The 18,369-nt window shown below is 34.8% G+C and overlaps 1 protein-coding gene across 8 annotated transcripts in view; it reads right to left on the reverse strand.

Annotated features, from left to right (window-relative positions):
* QKI (QKI, KH domain containing RNA binding) overlaps positions 1-18,369 on the reverse strand; it is a 159,735-nt gene that overhangs the window by 93,552 nt on the left and 47,814 nt on the right. For all 8 annotated transcript variants that reach the window (XR_013928645.1, XM_080390571.1, XM_080390570.1 and 5 more), the window contains exon 3: positions 2,220-2,336. Coding sequence is in view for 7 of the 8 variants with exons in the window: in XM_080390571.1 (XP_080246697.1) it covers positions 2,220-2,336 (117 nt within the window). In the remaining variant the exon portion in view is untranslated. The remainder of the gene's footprint in view (positions 1-2,219; positions 2,337-18,369) is intronic.

Here is an 18,369-nt window from a genome sequence, read left to right on the forward strand (position 1 = left end):
ATAAATGAACCAGAACTAAGTTTTATTCATTAAGAAGTTACGTAACCTAACTCCTGATGAACTATCCCAGCCTAGAATTACCATTCCTAAACCAAAAAGGGAACAGTAATAAACTTAAATTCTGCCTATAAACGAAGATAAGAACTGTATTATTGATAAAAATACAGTGTCTTTTAAAAGCTACATTGAAATAGGAAAAAAGCTGAATGAACTTTTAAATATTCACTTTAAGGTATTAGTACTTTGTTCTGAATTGACAGTTGGAAAACTCACTCGCTGCAAACTAAATTTTAGTATATTCCACATACTGAAGATTTACTTTGTTACACACGCAATCAGAAGTCTTAACGTCTAATTCAGGGGTCCTCAAGCTATGGCCCGCAGGCCAGATACGGCCCCTCAGGGTACTCAATCCAGCCCCTGGTATTTACAGAACCCTTCCGCACCCCCCACCCCACCCACCCCACCCCCCGCCGGGGGTCGTGGGGAAAACCAAGCAGCCGCAGATGACCTCCTGCCACTTCATCCACGCGCTGGCCCCCTGTTTAAAAAGCTTGAGGACCCCTGGGCTAATTAATCTATCAGCCTAAAAGTGGTAGCTTTAAAGAGCCGATCAAATAGACTTCTCTTATAAAAACGAGGTGAAGGTTGCAAACTTCTAAAGCGAGGCAGTATTGCCAATAAGTCTCCTGCCCCAGGATACTTTTTTTAATATATAAACAATATGATAGGATATGTAAAAATCTGATTACTATTAGTAGTCACAAACAAAACATGCAATTAAGATTGCTCACATGTTGCAATCATACACTTTGTTTCAAGATATAGCATTATACCCACACAATTTTGTATGTCTGGTGAAGCATGCTGAAATTTTAATGTCTCCTACCACCTCCTAGTTATTGGAAATCTGTATTTCAAAGTCCTGTAGAAAAATATCAATTCTAGAAGTTCTGTTTACCCATGTACAGTTTAAAACTCCGTAACAGTAGGACTTGTTTATACATTAGATGTCCCCCCAGACAAGAGGTAAAAGGAATTCAGGACATAAACTACAGTATTTTTAAGAAAGAAACCTTAAAATATCAAGCATTTAAGAAAATACCACCGTCTTACTTCCACAGAACCTAGACAACCAACAACTCTCTAGGTTAGAACAGGTCTTCATTCAAAATCTGGAAATCTAAACACTCAAAATAGCTATAGGTAGAATAAGAGAAAGGGTTGTGACAGTATTACAGCAGATTATGAAAACAATAGGCATCAAATGAAGTTTTAAAGTGACATAATCATAAACTCTGTAAAGTCTGAGGTACTTGACAGGGTAGACTTTAGCTTTCTATTTTAATTGTGATGTGCTACATATGTACTAATAGAATGTTTTATGTGGCTGATCAGATAAGGAAAAGAGGAGAATTTTCTAAAGAAAGAACCAAAAGAAATAACAATTATGGAACAAAGAGGAAAAGAATACTGTTAAGTGCACACTTTCAAACTGCAGCGGAGATGCTGGTGCAACTTCAGCAGTACTAACCAGAGGTGGACAGAAAGAGCTGGAAAATAAACCTGCAAAACCAAATTACTTTCAGGAGTTACCACTGGAGCAACTTCACATCCAGGATGGCTTTACCCTGAACAGCGTAGTTTCCCTAGTGGTAATGTAGTATCCCCTAGCAATCTCCCTATGGCAGAGCATGTACATTACAAGACAGGGCAAGAAACTACCTGAATTATGCTGCAACTCCACCTGAACATAAAACAAATTCAGAAACACAGTGCTTCTTGGTCCACTCAAAGCATTCATTGCCAGAAATACATTAAACATTTTTTTCCAATCCACACTACTTGCACAAATCGCTACTTTGGTATTTCAATACAATCAAATTATTAAGAACACCTCTGAGGTTAACAACTCTTCCTTAGAAAAATAAATTTAACTTCAATTTTTACCTTTACCTTGTGAGACATGACACTATTAGAAATTAGTTACTGCTGAAGAATACTTTACAATTGCTAGACTCCCAGTTGCCCCATCATGGAGCACAAACATTTAACTTCTTTAGGGTAGGTTGTATTATTTACTAAGTCTGTAGAAAACACTGGACAATGAAAAAGCATATAGTGAGAACACAACAAGTAAAATATGAGAGGCATGAGCTTACCCTCTGTTAGGAAATAAAGCTATGCATGCGGAACTTTATGACCCTTCAGGAGCTTACCTTCTTTTTGTCCCTCATGGAACCCTTCCCTCGGACCATTATCTTGCATCCTGTTTCTGCCTCAAGCTGTTTAGCTGTTAGTCCTCTGGGTCCAAGGATTCTTCCAACAAAGTTAAACTGGGGGGAGGGGGGGGAGGGGGGAAGAAAAAGATTATTTCCATAAAAGCATGTCAACAAAATTACTTGCAAATTTAAAAAGATGTATTTGTCTCTAAATTATCTTTAAGAGTTTATTAGTCTAGAACACTAAATACCTGCAGTCAAAGAATGAGTTAAGTACTCTTTTCTGACTTTAGATACCTATGTGACCCTTACTTTGAGGGATACAGGTTTTGGGTGAAAACAGGATTTTCAGTTTAACATCCGGTAGTCTAGGGCAGTCATAGTCCTAATTTCCTCCTCATTAAGTTGTACAAACTCTTTATAGAAAGCACAAACCACTTTCCCTCACCACTAACATGACCAGACATGCTCATTAGTAGTCTAACGATGTGCATCACACCACAGGAACACACAAGTCTGGCTGCATGACCAGACACGCGCACAGCTTCCCTGTGGCAGGACTGAGGGTGCCAGGGGCACATCCAGTCCCATCATGGCACAAGGCCTTCAGGAAAGACCTCCAGGCCCACTGACCCTGCCAACAGCGAAGGAGCCTGTAGAAAACATTCTTTTTCACCCTCCCATGCTGTTCTGGTGGGCTCAACCTTGACAGCACACCGCTGGCTGGCCACCCACATCTACAGAGGTTTTACCTACCTATGCCATAGCACTTCTTTCACAAAAATACCTGAGACTTGTTACACATTCACTTTGGGTTTCAAGGTCAACATTTCTGGGAAACATTGTATTTACCATACATAATATATAGAATGCGTGTGTGTGTCTAATACGCATATATGTGTATACAGCGACAGATGACAAGAGCTTGTCATTTTTCGTAAGCTGTATTCTTGCTCAGTTGTGCATACAAATAGAGCAAGTATGTCATGTTTAATTGGCTAACTTCAATATCAGCAGACAACTCCCTGCCTCTGCTTAACACAGTAATACTGGCACTTAGCCATACATAACATTATTTCCTAGTTATTTTCAAGTGTTTTTTCCCTTTCATTATTTACAATCACACACTCTGAAAATTATGACACAAATAACAAAAACACTAAGTGAAGGTAGCATTAAGAATATATAGCAGTACTCTGTGACAGCTACAGTGCAAAGATGAAGCACCAGGCTCAAAAGATACACAAACCTAGAAATTTCAAACTTGAAGATTAAATTCAAAGAAGATAATCAAAGAACAGAAACACTGCCGTAAGGACAGAAGTCTGGGTATTTCAGAACCTAGTAAACAAAGCCATTCCATGGAATTATAAAAAAGTTGTTGGCTTTCATCTCCTCAGCTAATTAAAATTGGGTTTGAGTACTACAACTCAACATATTCAAAATCCTTATCAAACTGCAAAGACCAGAAATCATTTAGGAGTGAGCAGAAGTTATGAACACAAGCATATTAAAGTTCTTCGACAAAAATACTTGTGTTTCACAATGGCAAAACTGTTCATAGGGAAGATAAACTCCCAAAATTATTTAGTATTCCAAGCTCAAAAAACAAAGACATATTCATATCATGAAGTCCAAATCATCTGTCAGGGGGGTGGGGTGGGGAATATTAAAGGTACTTCTGAATCACAGGAAATAAAGGAAGATTCACTAAGACTACATAAAGCAATGAAACAGCTACAAGTAATAAAGTTCAGCCTTGAAATATTATCAAAATCCTGCATTTGCTACACTATTCATATTTAATACCAAAGTCATACCACTATTACTTAAACAGCACCTTACTTGCCTTTCTCCACAACCATACTTCCTGCACACTACATCTTTAGGTATCTATCCCATTCTGCTGGTAAAGCTAAAATAATATTGCAAACCTGACTTTAAACCACTCTTCTAACCAACACACAAGGTGACTAGCATTACATTTTTTATCTCCCAAGAAAAACAGCAAGCAGCCTCTAATATTTTATGAAGTTGGATCACGATTGAAAGAATAATCAAATACTAAGATAAGATGATTTGGATAAAAATTAAATAGAACAATTATGATACTAAGAAAAAAAGCAGGACTTTGTATTACTCTCAAGCTTGCAACTTTGTTCATGTTGTCTGAACATAATTTATAATTGTGGCTTCTATAGTTAAGAAATTACTGACTTAAACTGCAACACATTCCCTCAAATGTTACACCAGTTTCTTTTCCAGCTACTCCCAGAATATTGTTCTTATAAAGAGTTTTCATAAATTGTTCCAAGGTAGCTCAGCCCCCTGCCTCTTCGTTCTAAACTGTATGCATTGGCACCTTGATCCTTTCTGGATAGCTGTTCTTTTTAAAACTCCTGACCATTCTTAACTCTGTCAGGCACTCCAATGTGTTCATTTCTTAAAGCAGGATGCCTGGACAAGGCAATACTTCAACTAAGACCTCAAAGTTAAGTTAGCCAGAATCTTATCTTACACACCGCATTCCTATTAATACATCCCAGCCTCCTCTTTCCCTCCCCACAAAAATCAGGTTTTACATTTAGTTCAACATTTGTTGACCCCACATACTCTCCTCCATTACCTCTACCTTGCTGGTTTTCCCCAGTTTTGTATTCATATGCAACTTTCATATCTCACTACAACAACATTTGCTCTGCATTTGTCTAATCGATTCCACATTGTTGACTTCAGGCATACTTATTTCGTGACAGATTTGACTTTTAATTCCATCTTTAAAAGCATTTAGTATGACTTAATTATTTGCTAAGTGTACTTTCTAGCCCACTAACCAAGTAAATCTTGAATGTGTTAAGAGATCCAAGCTGAAAGAGAACTCCACAAGACCCCACCCAAGGTGCAATCCTAACTAAGTCCTCAGTAAAGAATTATAATTTTAGCCAATTACTGCTTTAATAAATGATTCCTAAGCTTTTGTACTCATGCGGATCACTGTCAGGTATTAAGTTCATCAGACAAGTGTCTCAAAGGCCTAGCTGAGAACTCCATAGGAAAAAACAATTCTGATTCTCTTGTGAAGGGACTAGGTAGCAAAAGTAGTAACCAGCAAGCCACAACTCAGGTACACTGTGTAGACTAAGCCTTCTTATTGGACAGTCTCAAAAGTTTTATCATAATCCAGTTATATCTGCAACTACTGCTTTCTCTCACTTGCCAGGTCAACTAGATTATCAAACAGAATCACTGGAACCAGATACATCTGACATTCAGAAGACCATTCTTAGCATATTTGATTCAAGATTTCTCACGCTCTCATACTCTTACCCAATGGCACTCCTCTTAATCACCTTGTGTTTCCCTACAAATAACACACTTGTGTTCAGGAATACTGCTTGTCCTAACATTTGTATGGACACAAAGCTAAGATTATTTCCCTATAAATTCTTACAGCTTGTCTCACTGTGCACTTGTCTCATCTTCTAGGACTCATGTTACGCCCAGTGAATTGCAGGAAAATAAAACAGCAGTCGTTCACAAATCAGTTGGACCAATTTAAGACTGTGTTACTTTGAATGTATCCAACCTCACAAATGTTGGAATTGGAGAATGTTAAAAATCAAGCAGAAGCGACCCATGCTAAGATTAACTGCTTCTGCATCAACAATACAGGAAAAGCAATCAAATACTTCATTTTCCTTCATCAAGGTAGTCACTCTTCCCCAACAACTAATGTATCTCAATACTAAATATATTTTTGTGTCTAACATTTTGACTTGTAGTACTTCACAACTATTTTCATGAGTTTTTTATAAGAGTAAAATTAAGTTTTATTTTTATGTTCTTAAATCCTCCTATACAAACTCAGAATTAGAACTCAAGAAACAACCTTCAGAAGAACCTATTTGTAACATGCAGAAACACAAAAACATCCTATGCACCACCTAGAACCATTTACATTTTAAGAACAATGAAGGGAACCAGGAAGTACACAACACTAAAAATATTCATAAAAAACCATGAATTAGAATGTCAAGTGGAGCTCAGGTGCTGAAGGTTTTTTGCTAAAGTTCCAACCAGTTACATGATGTTGCTGCTCTCCGTTCTCTGCCTGTCTTCTCTGCATCATCACTCCCATTGCCTTAAGTTTGATAACCTTACAAGCTTGAAGTTTCCAGCATGTACAAAACACACACCAACAAGATCCTGTAGTAAGACATTTGTTGCCTTTCTTCAAGAAGATGCTTAAAACACATTCTTAAGCAAAGAGACAAAAGGATCTTTGTTACTGAAGTTAAAGCAGAAACAAATGTCTTAGGAAAAACGTTGCTCTAAATCCTAATGATTTCACCTACTCTGGGATATTAATGATTACTCTGTAGCAACTGATGCACCCAAGAGCTGAAAAAAATTTTATCTGGTGTCCTACCTAAAAAGTCCACCGCCACATCAGAAATTCCCTGAAAAAAACAGCTTATATTCCATATACATAAAACAACTATCTCCCAGGCAGATCAACCAGGACCTCCACCCAAGAATAAAAGCAGTAAAGGAAAGCAAGAATGAACTGTGCTAAAGGCTTAAAGCTGCTGATTAATAAGAGGTTGCAAAGAAGTGTGCCCAATTTTTACAGTCTATGGGAAATGTAATGTTTAAGAAACTTTCTATGCAAGTTAAAATCTGAGGAATTTAAGGGACTTCAGTAGTACTTAATTTCTTACTATTATTGTGCCTTTCATATTTTGTGTTTTATATGGACATGGAAGCAAGATATAACAAGATCTACTTTACTGCTGGAAAAGAACTTGAAAAAATCTGATTGGATTCAACTATCCAAATCTAGGAAGAAAGAACACAAGCAAATGCATATGGTTAAACTATTATTTTGTTCAATTAAAAACCAATTTGTTCTACCATCTTATTAGCAAATGTTCCAATGATTTACTATACATTGAATTTGCAGAGCTAGTTACTTCCACTGGCAAAAAGCCAAAACAAGCTATTTTTAAAGTCTACTTCAACTTCAGGAAATCAAGAAAAGTCTCAGAAAGCTTATATGTTCCTCAGATACAGTACATATTTGAGTACAAATGTTTTATACACAGGCTAATTATTATTTTAAGGAAAATCACAGGAAAACTTCAGTAGATCCTCACTATACCAAAACCAAGAGACGCTCTATGCTTCATGTTGAGTTTAACTAAGAACACTTGGAAGACAATAATAAACATTTAAATTCACCAAAAATTGTAAACACACAAGAGCCCTTTGATCTTGTGGATCTACCAATAACCCACAACAAATGCTTTGCAATATGCCTATTTTGTTGTGATCTGGCATTTGGTCACACATTCCGATCTCCAACTTAGAAAAAAACATAAATTGTGTGAATTCCTTAAAAAAAACACCACTGTAATTCCTACAATTGAGTATTTGTAACCATAAATGTCCACACTTGATGACATTTAATTCTTAACTGCCTGCAGAAATCAGCTTCAGTATAGTTATGCCATACACGAAAACATGTTCTCCATTTTGAGAACACCTTTACACATCATTCAGTTTGGTTTTTTTTAACTGTTACAGGTCAAAAACTTCACAATTCTACATCATTTAGAAAGCAGCTTAGCCCTTCCCTTACTCATGTTTTTTCCAATTACAGTATTTTATTTTACAGTTCAGTTAAGTGTTAGACATAACTGCCAGCTGTAAGTGGATTTTCATGAAGACAGAAAATTGTACCTCATAGTCACCTTTCCCATACCCAATTCAGCTTTCAGATTGTGTATTAACACATTAAACTAAAGCATCTCAAAAATGTGGTTCAAATTGTCCTGGTGTTTTAGTTTGCTTTGTAGAAATGAAGAGCAGCACTTCCTGCTCACTTCATTTTCATTTGCTTTTCTTTACCAAATAAAAAGCTGCTGAAGACCAAGACTCTGCATGGTTCAACTTTTAAAATATGTCAAGGTTAAGAAACAATTGAAAACTGCATGTTTTAATGGAGAACATCTGGTAATTTTATCTTAAGCAGCAATGCTGACAGACAGTTTAGTCATTTTGGAGGGAACCTTCTATGTCTTCAGATAATAACAGTCCTATTCCAAGCCCATTTTGGAGATAACTTCATCTGACAGACTTACAGGCTAAAGAGCTAACTGTGGAAATAAAGTAATGAAGAGACACATAAGAACAGCAGCTAGAAGAAAAAGGCATCCAAAAGGAAGTGTGATGAATGTATATCACACTCACAATGTTATTTGTTAAGTGTGAGTACTCTTTGTGAGCAAGATTAACATTCCATCACAGTATTAATAAATTTCTTAAAGCTACAATTAAATTTGAGTGCTTATATTCATGCGTGGTTTTGATGAAGAAAAGCAGTTAATACATTTAATTGAAACATTTATATGCAATCTTAAATTGGAAATACTACTGTAGCAGATTAAAAAATAGCACTAGCTGACAAAACATGTCATAAATACTCAAAAGACAAGGCTCTGAACCCAAAAAAAGCTTTCACTGGCCCACCAGAATTAGCAAATTTGGGATTGTTTTTATCATCAACTCCTTTTTAAAGGAACATTGTTTTATGACACTGGTAATACTTATATTTCCATAAAGTATTTTTGCATTTATTAGAAATAGCTTGAATTGCTTTAAGATGAATTTTAGACAAACATAAAGATTAGATACAGAGCTGAGATTTTTTTGAAAGCCTGTAACTTGAAACAAGAAAAAAATTACTTGAGGTACTGGAAAACAAAATGTAGGACATTAAGAAGATAAGATAATATACTTTCAGTTAGGGTTTAGTTTTTAAAGAAAACAGAACTTGTAGCATAATATTACAGATAGGTAGCTTTGAGATTACTCTCTCAGAAATTTAACTAAAACATTTTACAGGAGAACAGAAATAAATGGGCAAATTACTTTCTCTTACACTGAATGTGCTTTCTAGCAGTAACATTTTCCAGTATTTATTCAATTAATATATCATGACCCAGTTTCACAATGACAACTTTGTGACAAAGTTGGTTTGGGGTTTGGTGGGTTTTTCTTGGTTTCCCGCCCCCCTAAAGGCAGATGTAGTAATGCATATTTATGTACACATATATATACAAACACACCCATAGACATACTTTTAAACAAACACTTACACCTAAATTATTTTTTCTTCACTCAAAATAACCATGAATAAATTTGCCACAGTAAGATAACAGCTGGAATTTATTAAAGATTTAGCCTCTCATTGCACATTTACAGCCCCCTCCATTTTTTCAGCCAAAATATTTCTTTCAAATACTTATACAGAAAATGATACCACTAGATTATTGATAGGTGGTGATTAAGGAAGTAGAAAGCCTCTTTTTCTGTAAGTGGAAAATCTCAGACATATTTAACGCCTTAATTATTTCCAGTGATTCAACACCACACTCATCACAACAGAAAACAGCTACATAGCTTTTGTTGAAGAAAAGCAGTAATAAGTACCACCAAATAAAAATAAGTGCATCATATACACAGTTTACTCAGCAACCACACCACAGATTAACTGAAAACAAGGAATGAGAAGTTTACATATACAGCCACTTGTATACATTTAAGAAACCAAGTGGGAAAAGTATAGTGTTTCAGGAATAAAAATTTTGAAATTGACAAAACTTTCATTAACTGCATTAGCATGTATTCTGAGGATTAAATATGATTCTGTGGAATTTGGCAAGTATCTTGCATTGTTAAGAAAAACAAACTATCTGATGAGATTTTACAGGGAGAGGAGGCTGACAAAACAGATGGGGGATTACCATTGTCAATACAGTGAACAGAGACAATAGTAACCACATACAGAAGTAACTTTATACATACAGACTAACTTTAGGTATTTGTTAAGACTGCTAGTAACAACAGTGAAGTTGTTTCCTTAAGTCTCTCCCAAAAAACCCCACTGGTAGTAAAAGAGAGGCTGCAGATGACAATGCATGAGAAACATTCCCTTCATCCCTTAAAACAGCATGTTTTCTAAGCAAAATAACCAAGTGAATGCCAAAGTACGTATGTAGTGAATACCACCATGACACGGATAATCTGCCTATGTCAAATATAACCACTTACATTTGCTGGGTATATTTGACATACACCATCCTAATACTATAATCAAAGTTAAATGAGAACTATTCAAGCATTTAAGCAATGAAGTTCAGAAATGCTGTTCTGCAACAAACTTAACGCATATAAATTATCATGATATAATCTCTTCATCACAACACAAAAATAAAACCATTAAGGTATCTGAGAACAAAATACAGAATATCAACCCTCAGAAAATTAACATCTGTCCTATTTGCAATTAGATACTTTTGTGTTGGGTAAACAAAACCAAAACCTCTAGCACACCATTTGAAATACCTCTAAGATTACTTCAAGTGTGAGAACATAATGCCTGATATTTAATGAAAGGGTCATTACAGCTGGAAGTATTTAAAGTAGTTCAAATTCTCTTAAAATGCTGAATTGTCAAAAAGAAAACAGCAAAATCTTTATTACTGGTGAAAAAGACGCAACTAAAAGATTTTTCTTAGTTTAGAAAATTGCCAAGCATCATTTTCCACACCTTATTCACTAAAACTGGTTCCATCTTTGTTTAGTATATCATATACCTTTCTAACACAGATTATGGGGAATTTTTGGGGTGTTTTGCTTCCTAATTCAGTTACCATAATCACTTTTCAACATCAAAGCCAGAGATTAACTCACTTTGTTACGGGAAAGAACTGATAATTATTGTGGAATAAGACAAGCTTAGTCTACTTAAAAAACTTCTGTAAGTAAAATATTCATTACTGCAAAAATAAAGGCTAAGAAAATAATTGTAATATGTTACTAAAACGTACAGTATTTTTGCAGCAGGAGAAAAAAGTTAACATTCCATAGTCTGAAGTCTGTGATACACTATACAAAAATATCAGCATCCACAGAAATATAAAAATGCAGCTGTTCTGCGCATTACAAGACTCAAGTTACACTGAAAAAACTCAGCTAGTAACAAAGAATAAATGAACTCCCTCCATACAAACACCTCCACCTATTGCTCTTTCCCAGATCTACATTTAACCTGGATGTTACATAATGCAGTTATTGTAGCATTTTTGGTAACATTTTAAGTTCCTTTAAATTAGACTTCATTTCTTTTCCGCACAGCTTCTTAAGTCAATTGTGACACTACAGATTCCATGGGATCTCCAGACAAAAGAAAGATCTCCAGAATGCTTTTCAAGCTCACTAGTGAGCACTATTTGGGGCAGGGGTGAACACGTTAAACATCAGACCTAAGTACAGGGGTATTTATATTGCACGGCATCATGAGTCAGTCCTCCTCCATGCTGTTTAACCTCTTACCTCACCTCATCTAAAAAGCTAGTAAAATGGCATTAGTACAATTTAAACAGTGAACAGTTAACATTATGTTCAAAATTAAAATCCCTTGAATGAACGCACATATGCTGCAAGCCAGTTGGCTCAACAAAACTGAGCATAATATTTAGCATTTGTTGGCCAGTTAGTAAACAGACCCTGCGTATATGGAGATTGCACACAGTCTTTTAATGAGAAATGTTGATACAGATTATCTGTTTTCCAGAAAAGCTTTAATAATAAGACAGTAAAGAATTCATTCTCCTTCTCCCTCTGAGATTAAGACTTTCACCCCTTTGTCTTGGATATCAGCAATACACACTTTTATGATTTCAAGGACGGATTACCACAATTAGCAGTTTGGTGTAGTTTAAGAACTTCTTGTTTATTACTGTTTCTTACTAATGAATTTCTCTGAGTAACATTAAAACAGGTGGTAAAATAAATAAGAACTTTCAGGAATTCTTAATACTAAAGATCAGGATTTTTCTGTTTATTTTTTTTTCACTTAAAAAAATTAATTCTATTAGTTACAAGAACCACAAGTATAACGTTTTCCAAAGGTTAACCCTGAACCCTACTGAATTATAAAATTCTCTTTGCTAGTACCTATATTCCAGCAACATAACATTATATCACAAACTAATAAAATGTTCTGGAATATGTCAAAATAAACAGCACACAATGTCATTTTGGATAGAAAACTGAGGTTGCTTTAATTGGGTGATAAATTTTAATAAATATATTGCTTGCTTGCTACAACAGCACTGCTTTATAAAACAATTTTGGTTTTAAACAGTCAAAGCCCCAAGACAGCACAGCAACATTAAAGAACATAGTAATCTTAAAATAAAAACATCAACTTATTCCATTTAAAGAAGCCACAATTCTGTAAGGTTAGTTTTATTGCTACAGTTGACTTGCCAATTACTATATACATTTGTTTCTGACTGAGCAGAGTATCAGTCACTGCTGATCATTCAAAAAGCTCACAATCTTTTTCTGATCACTGCATATGTAAACTAGACAAACCGGATTATCCATGTGATGTCAATAAAATACAGTCTTTACTCAGCAGACTGCATACTAATGCTTAAAATGCTCCTTTAAAAAAAGCAAAAAATAAAAATGCATTTAAAAGTATAGCTGGGATTTAGAATGAATTACTAAGTCCTCTAAATCCATATTATTCACCTCTAATAACCTCTGTGCTGGAGGCTTTGAGAGCTTGTTTAACTGAGAAACAGCTTTACAAACTCCATGTAAATACAACGCATCAGATCTATGAACAAGGAATAAAAAAAAAAAATGAGGCTAGCTTTCCAGGTCATTTTAATAATGGTAATAGACTTTTCTTTAATAAAGGAAAAAGAACTCCCAGAGGAGAGATATGGGACAAAAAACCCCCCAAAAAACCCAAAAAGCAAAAAAAGTAAAAAAAAAACCACCCAACACACACACTGAAGTACATAACTGTTTTCTCCAAATTTTTAACTTGCATTTTATAAGAGAACCTGAGTAAATTATCGTGTTCAGATTAAATACTTGCTGCTTCATTCAATGTTCAAATTTGTTAGTAAAATGTTACTACAGTAGCTAGAAATCTAAATAGCACTTAAATTTTTGCATAGATATTCTAACGCACATGACAGAAGAAACTCCACAGTAGCCAAACCTAGTTAACTGAATGCATCACAAAGAAGCCAGCGTACTGTTTCCATTGTTATCTGCCTGAACTAGGTATCTGTCAGAACTCATTATCAAAATGTAGACACAAGAATTCAGGATACAGTAATTCCTGAACATCAAAAAATCAAAATCTTCAAAATATATTTCTCTTGTCATCTAGTGTACCAACATAATTTTCACCCACGTATGCAACAACAAAATATAACTCAGTTTAAAAAAATGGTAATCTATTCTTCAGCTCTGCGGGGCAGAGGAATCTGCCCTATTTTTTTAAAAAAAAAAACAACTGTGTGTTATCAAAGGCAGAAAAGATGAAAAGAAAAAATTTTATATGTTAACACAAAGATAGTATCTGGCACTGTTTTGCCAGATTAGCTGCAGCTAACTAACATCATTTATTAACAAATTCTTTGGCTAATTTGAAGGTTATTTTATCTAACAGTATACAAAAAAATTAAATATCCTAATGACAAGATTTGAAAAATTACATATCTAACTGATATTCAATTCACTTATCTAAAATTAACACAAACATTTATGCCAAGATATTTACCATTTAGTTTAAAATTCAGTGATTGCTAAGGAGTTTTACTGTCCCAGGATTGTGTAAGGGTCTTTTTTTTTTTTTTCCCCTTCGTTTTTCTGTAGCAAATTCATATCATCATATAATTTTGGCATTACATAATATAGCCTTCAGATAAAAACTTGAAGACAATGCAAACAAACCAAAAGAGAAATCTACATTTTTTTGGGAGAATGAATGGTACTACTGCCACCATAAAGAGCTTAAATTATATTTTCAAATACTTAAGAAACTTCAAAAACATTCCAGAACTTGCAACGCTCAAGTTGCTTTAAACTGAAACAGATCAACAGACTAACAAGTTTTAGGAAATTAATTTCAGAATAACCCTTAATTACTGACTTCTAACAAAAAACAATAAAAGCTGTGTGCTTCTAGTTTTTACTGTACATAATTAAATAATCACTTGGAAAAAAGCTGATCTTATAAACAAACAGCACTTGCATTAGATAGAAGGATTAAAGGCAAGTTTATATAAATCAGCTACAATTTTGCTGATATTTATTATGATATTTTTGTATAAACTATTCAATAGGTAGTATTTGCATTGACCTAAACAACTTACAGAATTCAAAACAGATCCTCAAAGGGGTGCCATGCTAATTCAAAAGGTAACCAACACTATAAATGGTATCATGTACTGAATGCCAGAGAAGATTTTCAAATTACTATATAGCTCCACAGCCATAAATTACTCTATACAGAGGTATATACAAAAAAGTAAATCTGACTAAACACAATACATCAAATTCCCTGAGCAAAGCTCAAATCTGACTAATCCCTTTTATTCAAGGTCTGAAAACCTTATAATTTGATAATATCTGGTGTATCATCATGCTACATACAAGTCCACCTGAAATTTCATGTACCTATTTTAGTACTCCCCATAGAAAAGATAAACCTCATGCCACCGTATCAGATTATGCTGCTGGCACAAGGAGCCTGCCCACATTTAAGAAGAAATAAATGGTGAAGTCCTCTCCACTAAAGGCTTAGGATGGAACAATTTCAGTCTCTTCAGCCCACAGCTTCTTTCAGAGAAAGGTTGAGCCCATTCTTTCTCACCTATTAAACTGGGCAGTGGGTGGGTGTGTGCCCTTAGGGTGCCCCACCAGCACAGACACCACAGACATGAAAGAGAGGACAAAAAGGTTTGTTCGTTACTAGTTTACCTGCTGAGAAGCCATAAATGAGATTTTGCTTTTCACTTCTTTTTGGGTCAACCGATGGCTGTAAAGCCAAGAGAAACAATCAAGTTTGGGTTCAAGAACTGAAGAAGTTCTTGAAAGAAACAGCAGAAACCTCAATCAACTAGCAGCAGCAAACAAGATCAGGCAGGACTAATCTTCTAACTAAGGTGCCGGACTCATTACATTTTAACAGCCTTTACTGCATGTAAAAGAACGAGACGTAGTTACAAGTTGCATCTTAAATATGATGTTTTTAGGCAATTAAACACTGATTTTTGCAAACATTAACTTCTATTTTGAAAATTATCAAATATCAAATTACAGTTAAATCGCGATACTCTTCTACATCTCTAGTACAAGAGAGGATTAAGATACATGAGTATTTATACCATTCGAGAGCATTCATGATTTCATCTATTACAAGAATAAACGTTTTTTCCCCTCAGTGAAGTACTAAACTGCAAGGTACTTAATCAAGTATCAAAAATTTTCCAAAGTGTCCCATTAAGGAACAAGAAAACATTAAAAGAACATTACTGCAAAATCACCTAACAAACTGCTTGAATCAAAAGTAAATTACTTTTTTTAAAAAAACCTGTCTTTAGACAGCAAATTATGTATTTCTTTTTGCACAGAAACAGCCATGGAAAACTGCAAACTAGTTTTATAAAACTATTTATACAAAATTAAGAATTTTATGTTACTAATAAAAGCACTCTTTCGAAGTTTGTCCTTCCAAACTCTTTAACCTTCCCTGTCACTAGGGCTGACTGATAAGCCACCAGCTGTTTTTTTTCTTCCTTGCGCTACAATGCATTCTCTTCCTTTTTAAGGCTACTATACTGAAGCAACAAACAGCAGGACTTAAGCCAGCTGCTAGAATGTCACAAAACTATATATTTAGCTCCCATCTCATTTATTGCCATCCCTCAGTGTCGACCATTTAGTGTCCCTTTTGCTCCAGTCTACTGACAGTCCTTACTGAGCTGACACGGTGGGCTGGATCAGAAGCCAGGAGGTACATGAACATGGAACAAAGCAGAGACCTTATCAGTTATGAGAGACAAAAGCCATGTCTTGTCAAATATACTCAAAGTGAAAAATGTTTTGGGGTTATCCGCACCCACGCCCCCCATTTCTGATCTCATTTTCACCATTTATAAATTATGTAGTAGTTTATACAAACATTAATTTCAGATCTTTAGCAAAGCAACAATCTGTCATTTCAGTATTATTCTATCTCACCTAGTAAGACAGAAATCCTCCTGTTTGTACTATATTAATTTGTACTATTTGCTTCACTTCTGCTTTCTTAAAGCTTTTCATACATACTGATATAAACTGTATATTAAAGTCACATTTGCTTTCCGTTTAAGATTGTTTTAAACATTAACCCTTTTCCTCATGCCACAAGTCTGAAGAAAATCTTAATAGGGTAGTTTCAATTCCATTTCAAGTAACTATAAAAATAATATCCCTCAAAATGAATTTTATGCTACGTGTTCTATTCATGTAAAAACACTAATCTAATTACTGTCATATTTTGGAAATAATTGGATTTTAAATTGCGCAGAATTATCAACATAAGTGAGAAAGCTGTAAAGATAGACAAATTAACAATTTCATGGTTTTAAAATAGGAATCTCTGTTATCATTAGAGGTCCATTTGCAATGATTTAAAGGGCCACAATACATTTTGGTAGTTCCCTCCTTTAAGTGGTCACAAAAACCTTTAAAGAGTAATTGAAAGATTGTTAACAGAAACTCTTTCAGGAAATCAGATCCTGTGAACAATCTAATAGTAGTCATGCTTAAGTGAGGTAGTGAATAATCTGTTTCACCCTGTTCACTAAGATGAGGTTTTCAGAACAGTGACAAGACATCAGTTTCTGTAACACTAGGAGATGAGTAAAAATTGTTCAATTCCATGCTCTACTTGGGAATCATGACACATTTATCCAGAGAATTAACAAGTTGTGCTGTTGTAAATCGGTCTTCAAAATCTAATTGTAGGCACCAGTAGCGCCCTCTAAGCTTTACCGTTTACATCCCCACACTCATATTCCAGTAACAAAGGGTCCTCAGGATATACAGTCCAACAGCTAATTTCCATAATAATACCTTTTAATTAGATGTGACTACATGTGACATTACCCAAGGCACTTAAAGTAGGCAATTTTGCTGTAGACTAAACTTCCAATTCTCAGTAATTAGAAGTGAGAAAGATACGTTTAAATTGGAGCATCACTGCAGATGATGATACTGTTGTTAAATGCTTTACAGAAATGGGAATTCTTATACTTACAAACGGGAATTCTTATACTTATGGGACACCATTCCCTTTTTTTAAATTATCAGCGAAATGGAGTCACTTTTCCTCCCCAAAAAGGAAGAGATGACCAAACAGAAATAGGCTTTGAGGTTATACTTTAGTTTATGCAAAGGAGAGGTGCTTTGTAACCACTTCATCTTAAGTTACTGGAACTTCAGGAAAGTTCTGCATCCCTTTCAGGCAATAGATATTATGCTGATTTATTCAGTGTTTTATAATTTTAACTTCCAAAAAAATCAATGTAAAAGTCACCTTGAAAGGTAGGAGAAAATAAAAATCGCACACTCCCTAATCAGAAGACATTAAAGCTGTATTATATAAGCAATTATTACTATTTTTTCCTCCACAATAGCATTCTCTTTGACAAAGTTTAAAGAAAAAAAAAAAAGGCACCGCACCAAGCAACAGAGCAACTAAATCCATGAAAAAGATGCATAGTACTGTTCTGTGGACAAAGGCAGGCACTACCAATGACAGCTATGATGAAAGTTTCCATATTCAACCAAGATATTTGGGGGGCTAAAATGCATTTTATGAAATTTCTGAGGTGAGTGACAAATTAAGGTATCTAACCTTCCTAAACATAAACATACTTTCCAGTCACATGCCTGATTTTAATTACCTAATTTAGCTGACTAAATTGTAATTTATAATCACAACCAGGATTAGATAATTTTTGCTTTTACTTTTACACACCTTCAAGTACTGGTAACACAACTGCAATTTGATTCATAGAATTAAAGCTCTATAGTAGTAACAAACTGATTTATTGATTTATATTAATTCATGGGGGGTAAGGCGGGAATCAGAATTCTTACCTAGTTTGAGACAAGTCAACTTCTGAAATACCTATTTATATCTTTACATATATTGACAAGGCTTCAAGTATTCCAACAATCAGAACTACAAAAACTCAGAAATTAAACATGGGATTACAAT

The sequence above is a fragment of the Falco punctatus genome (assembly GCF_963210335.1).
Source record: "Falco punctatus genome assembly, chromosome: 5".
In the NCBI taxonomy this organism is placed as follows: Eukaryota; Metazoa; Chordata; class Aves; order Falconiformes; family Falconidae; genus Falco; species Falco punctatus.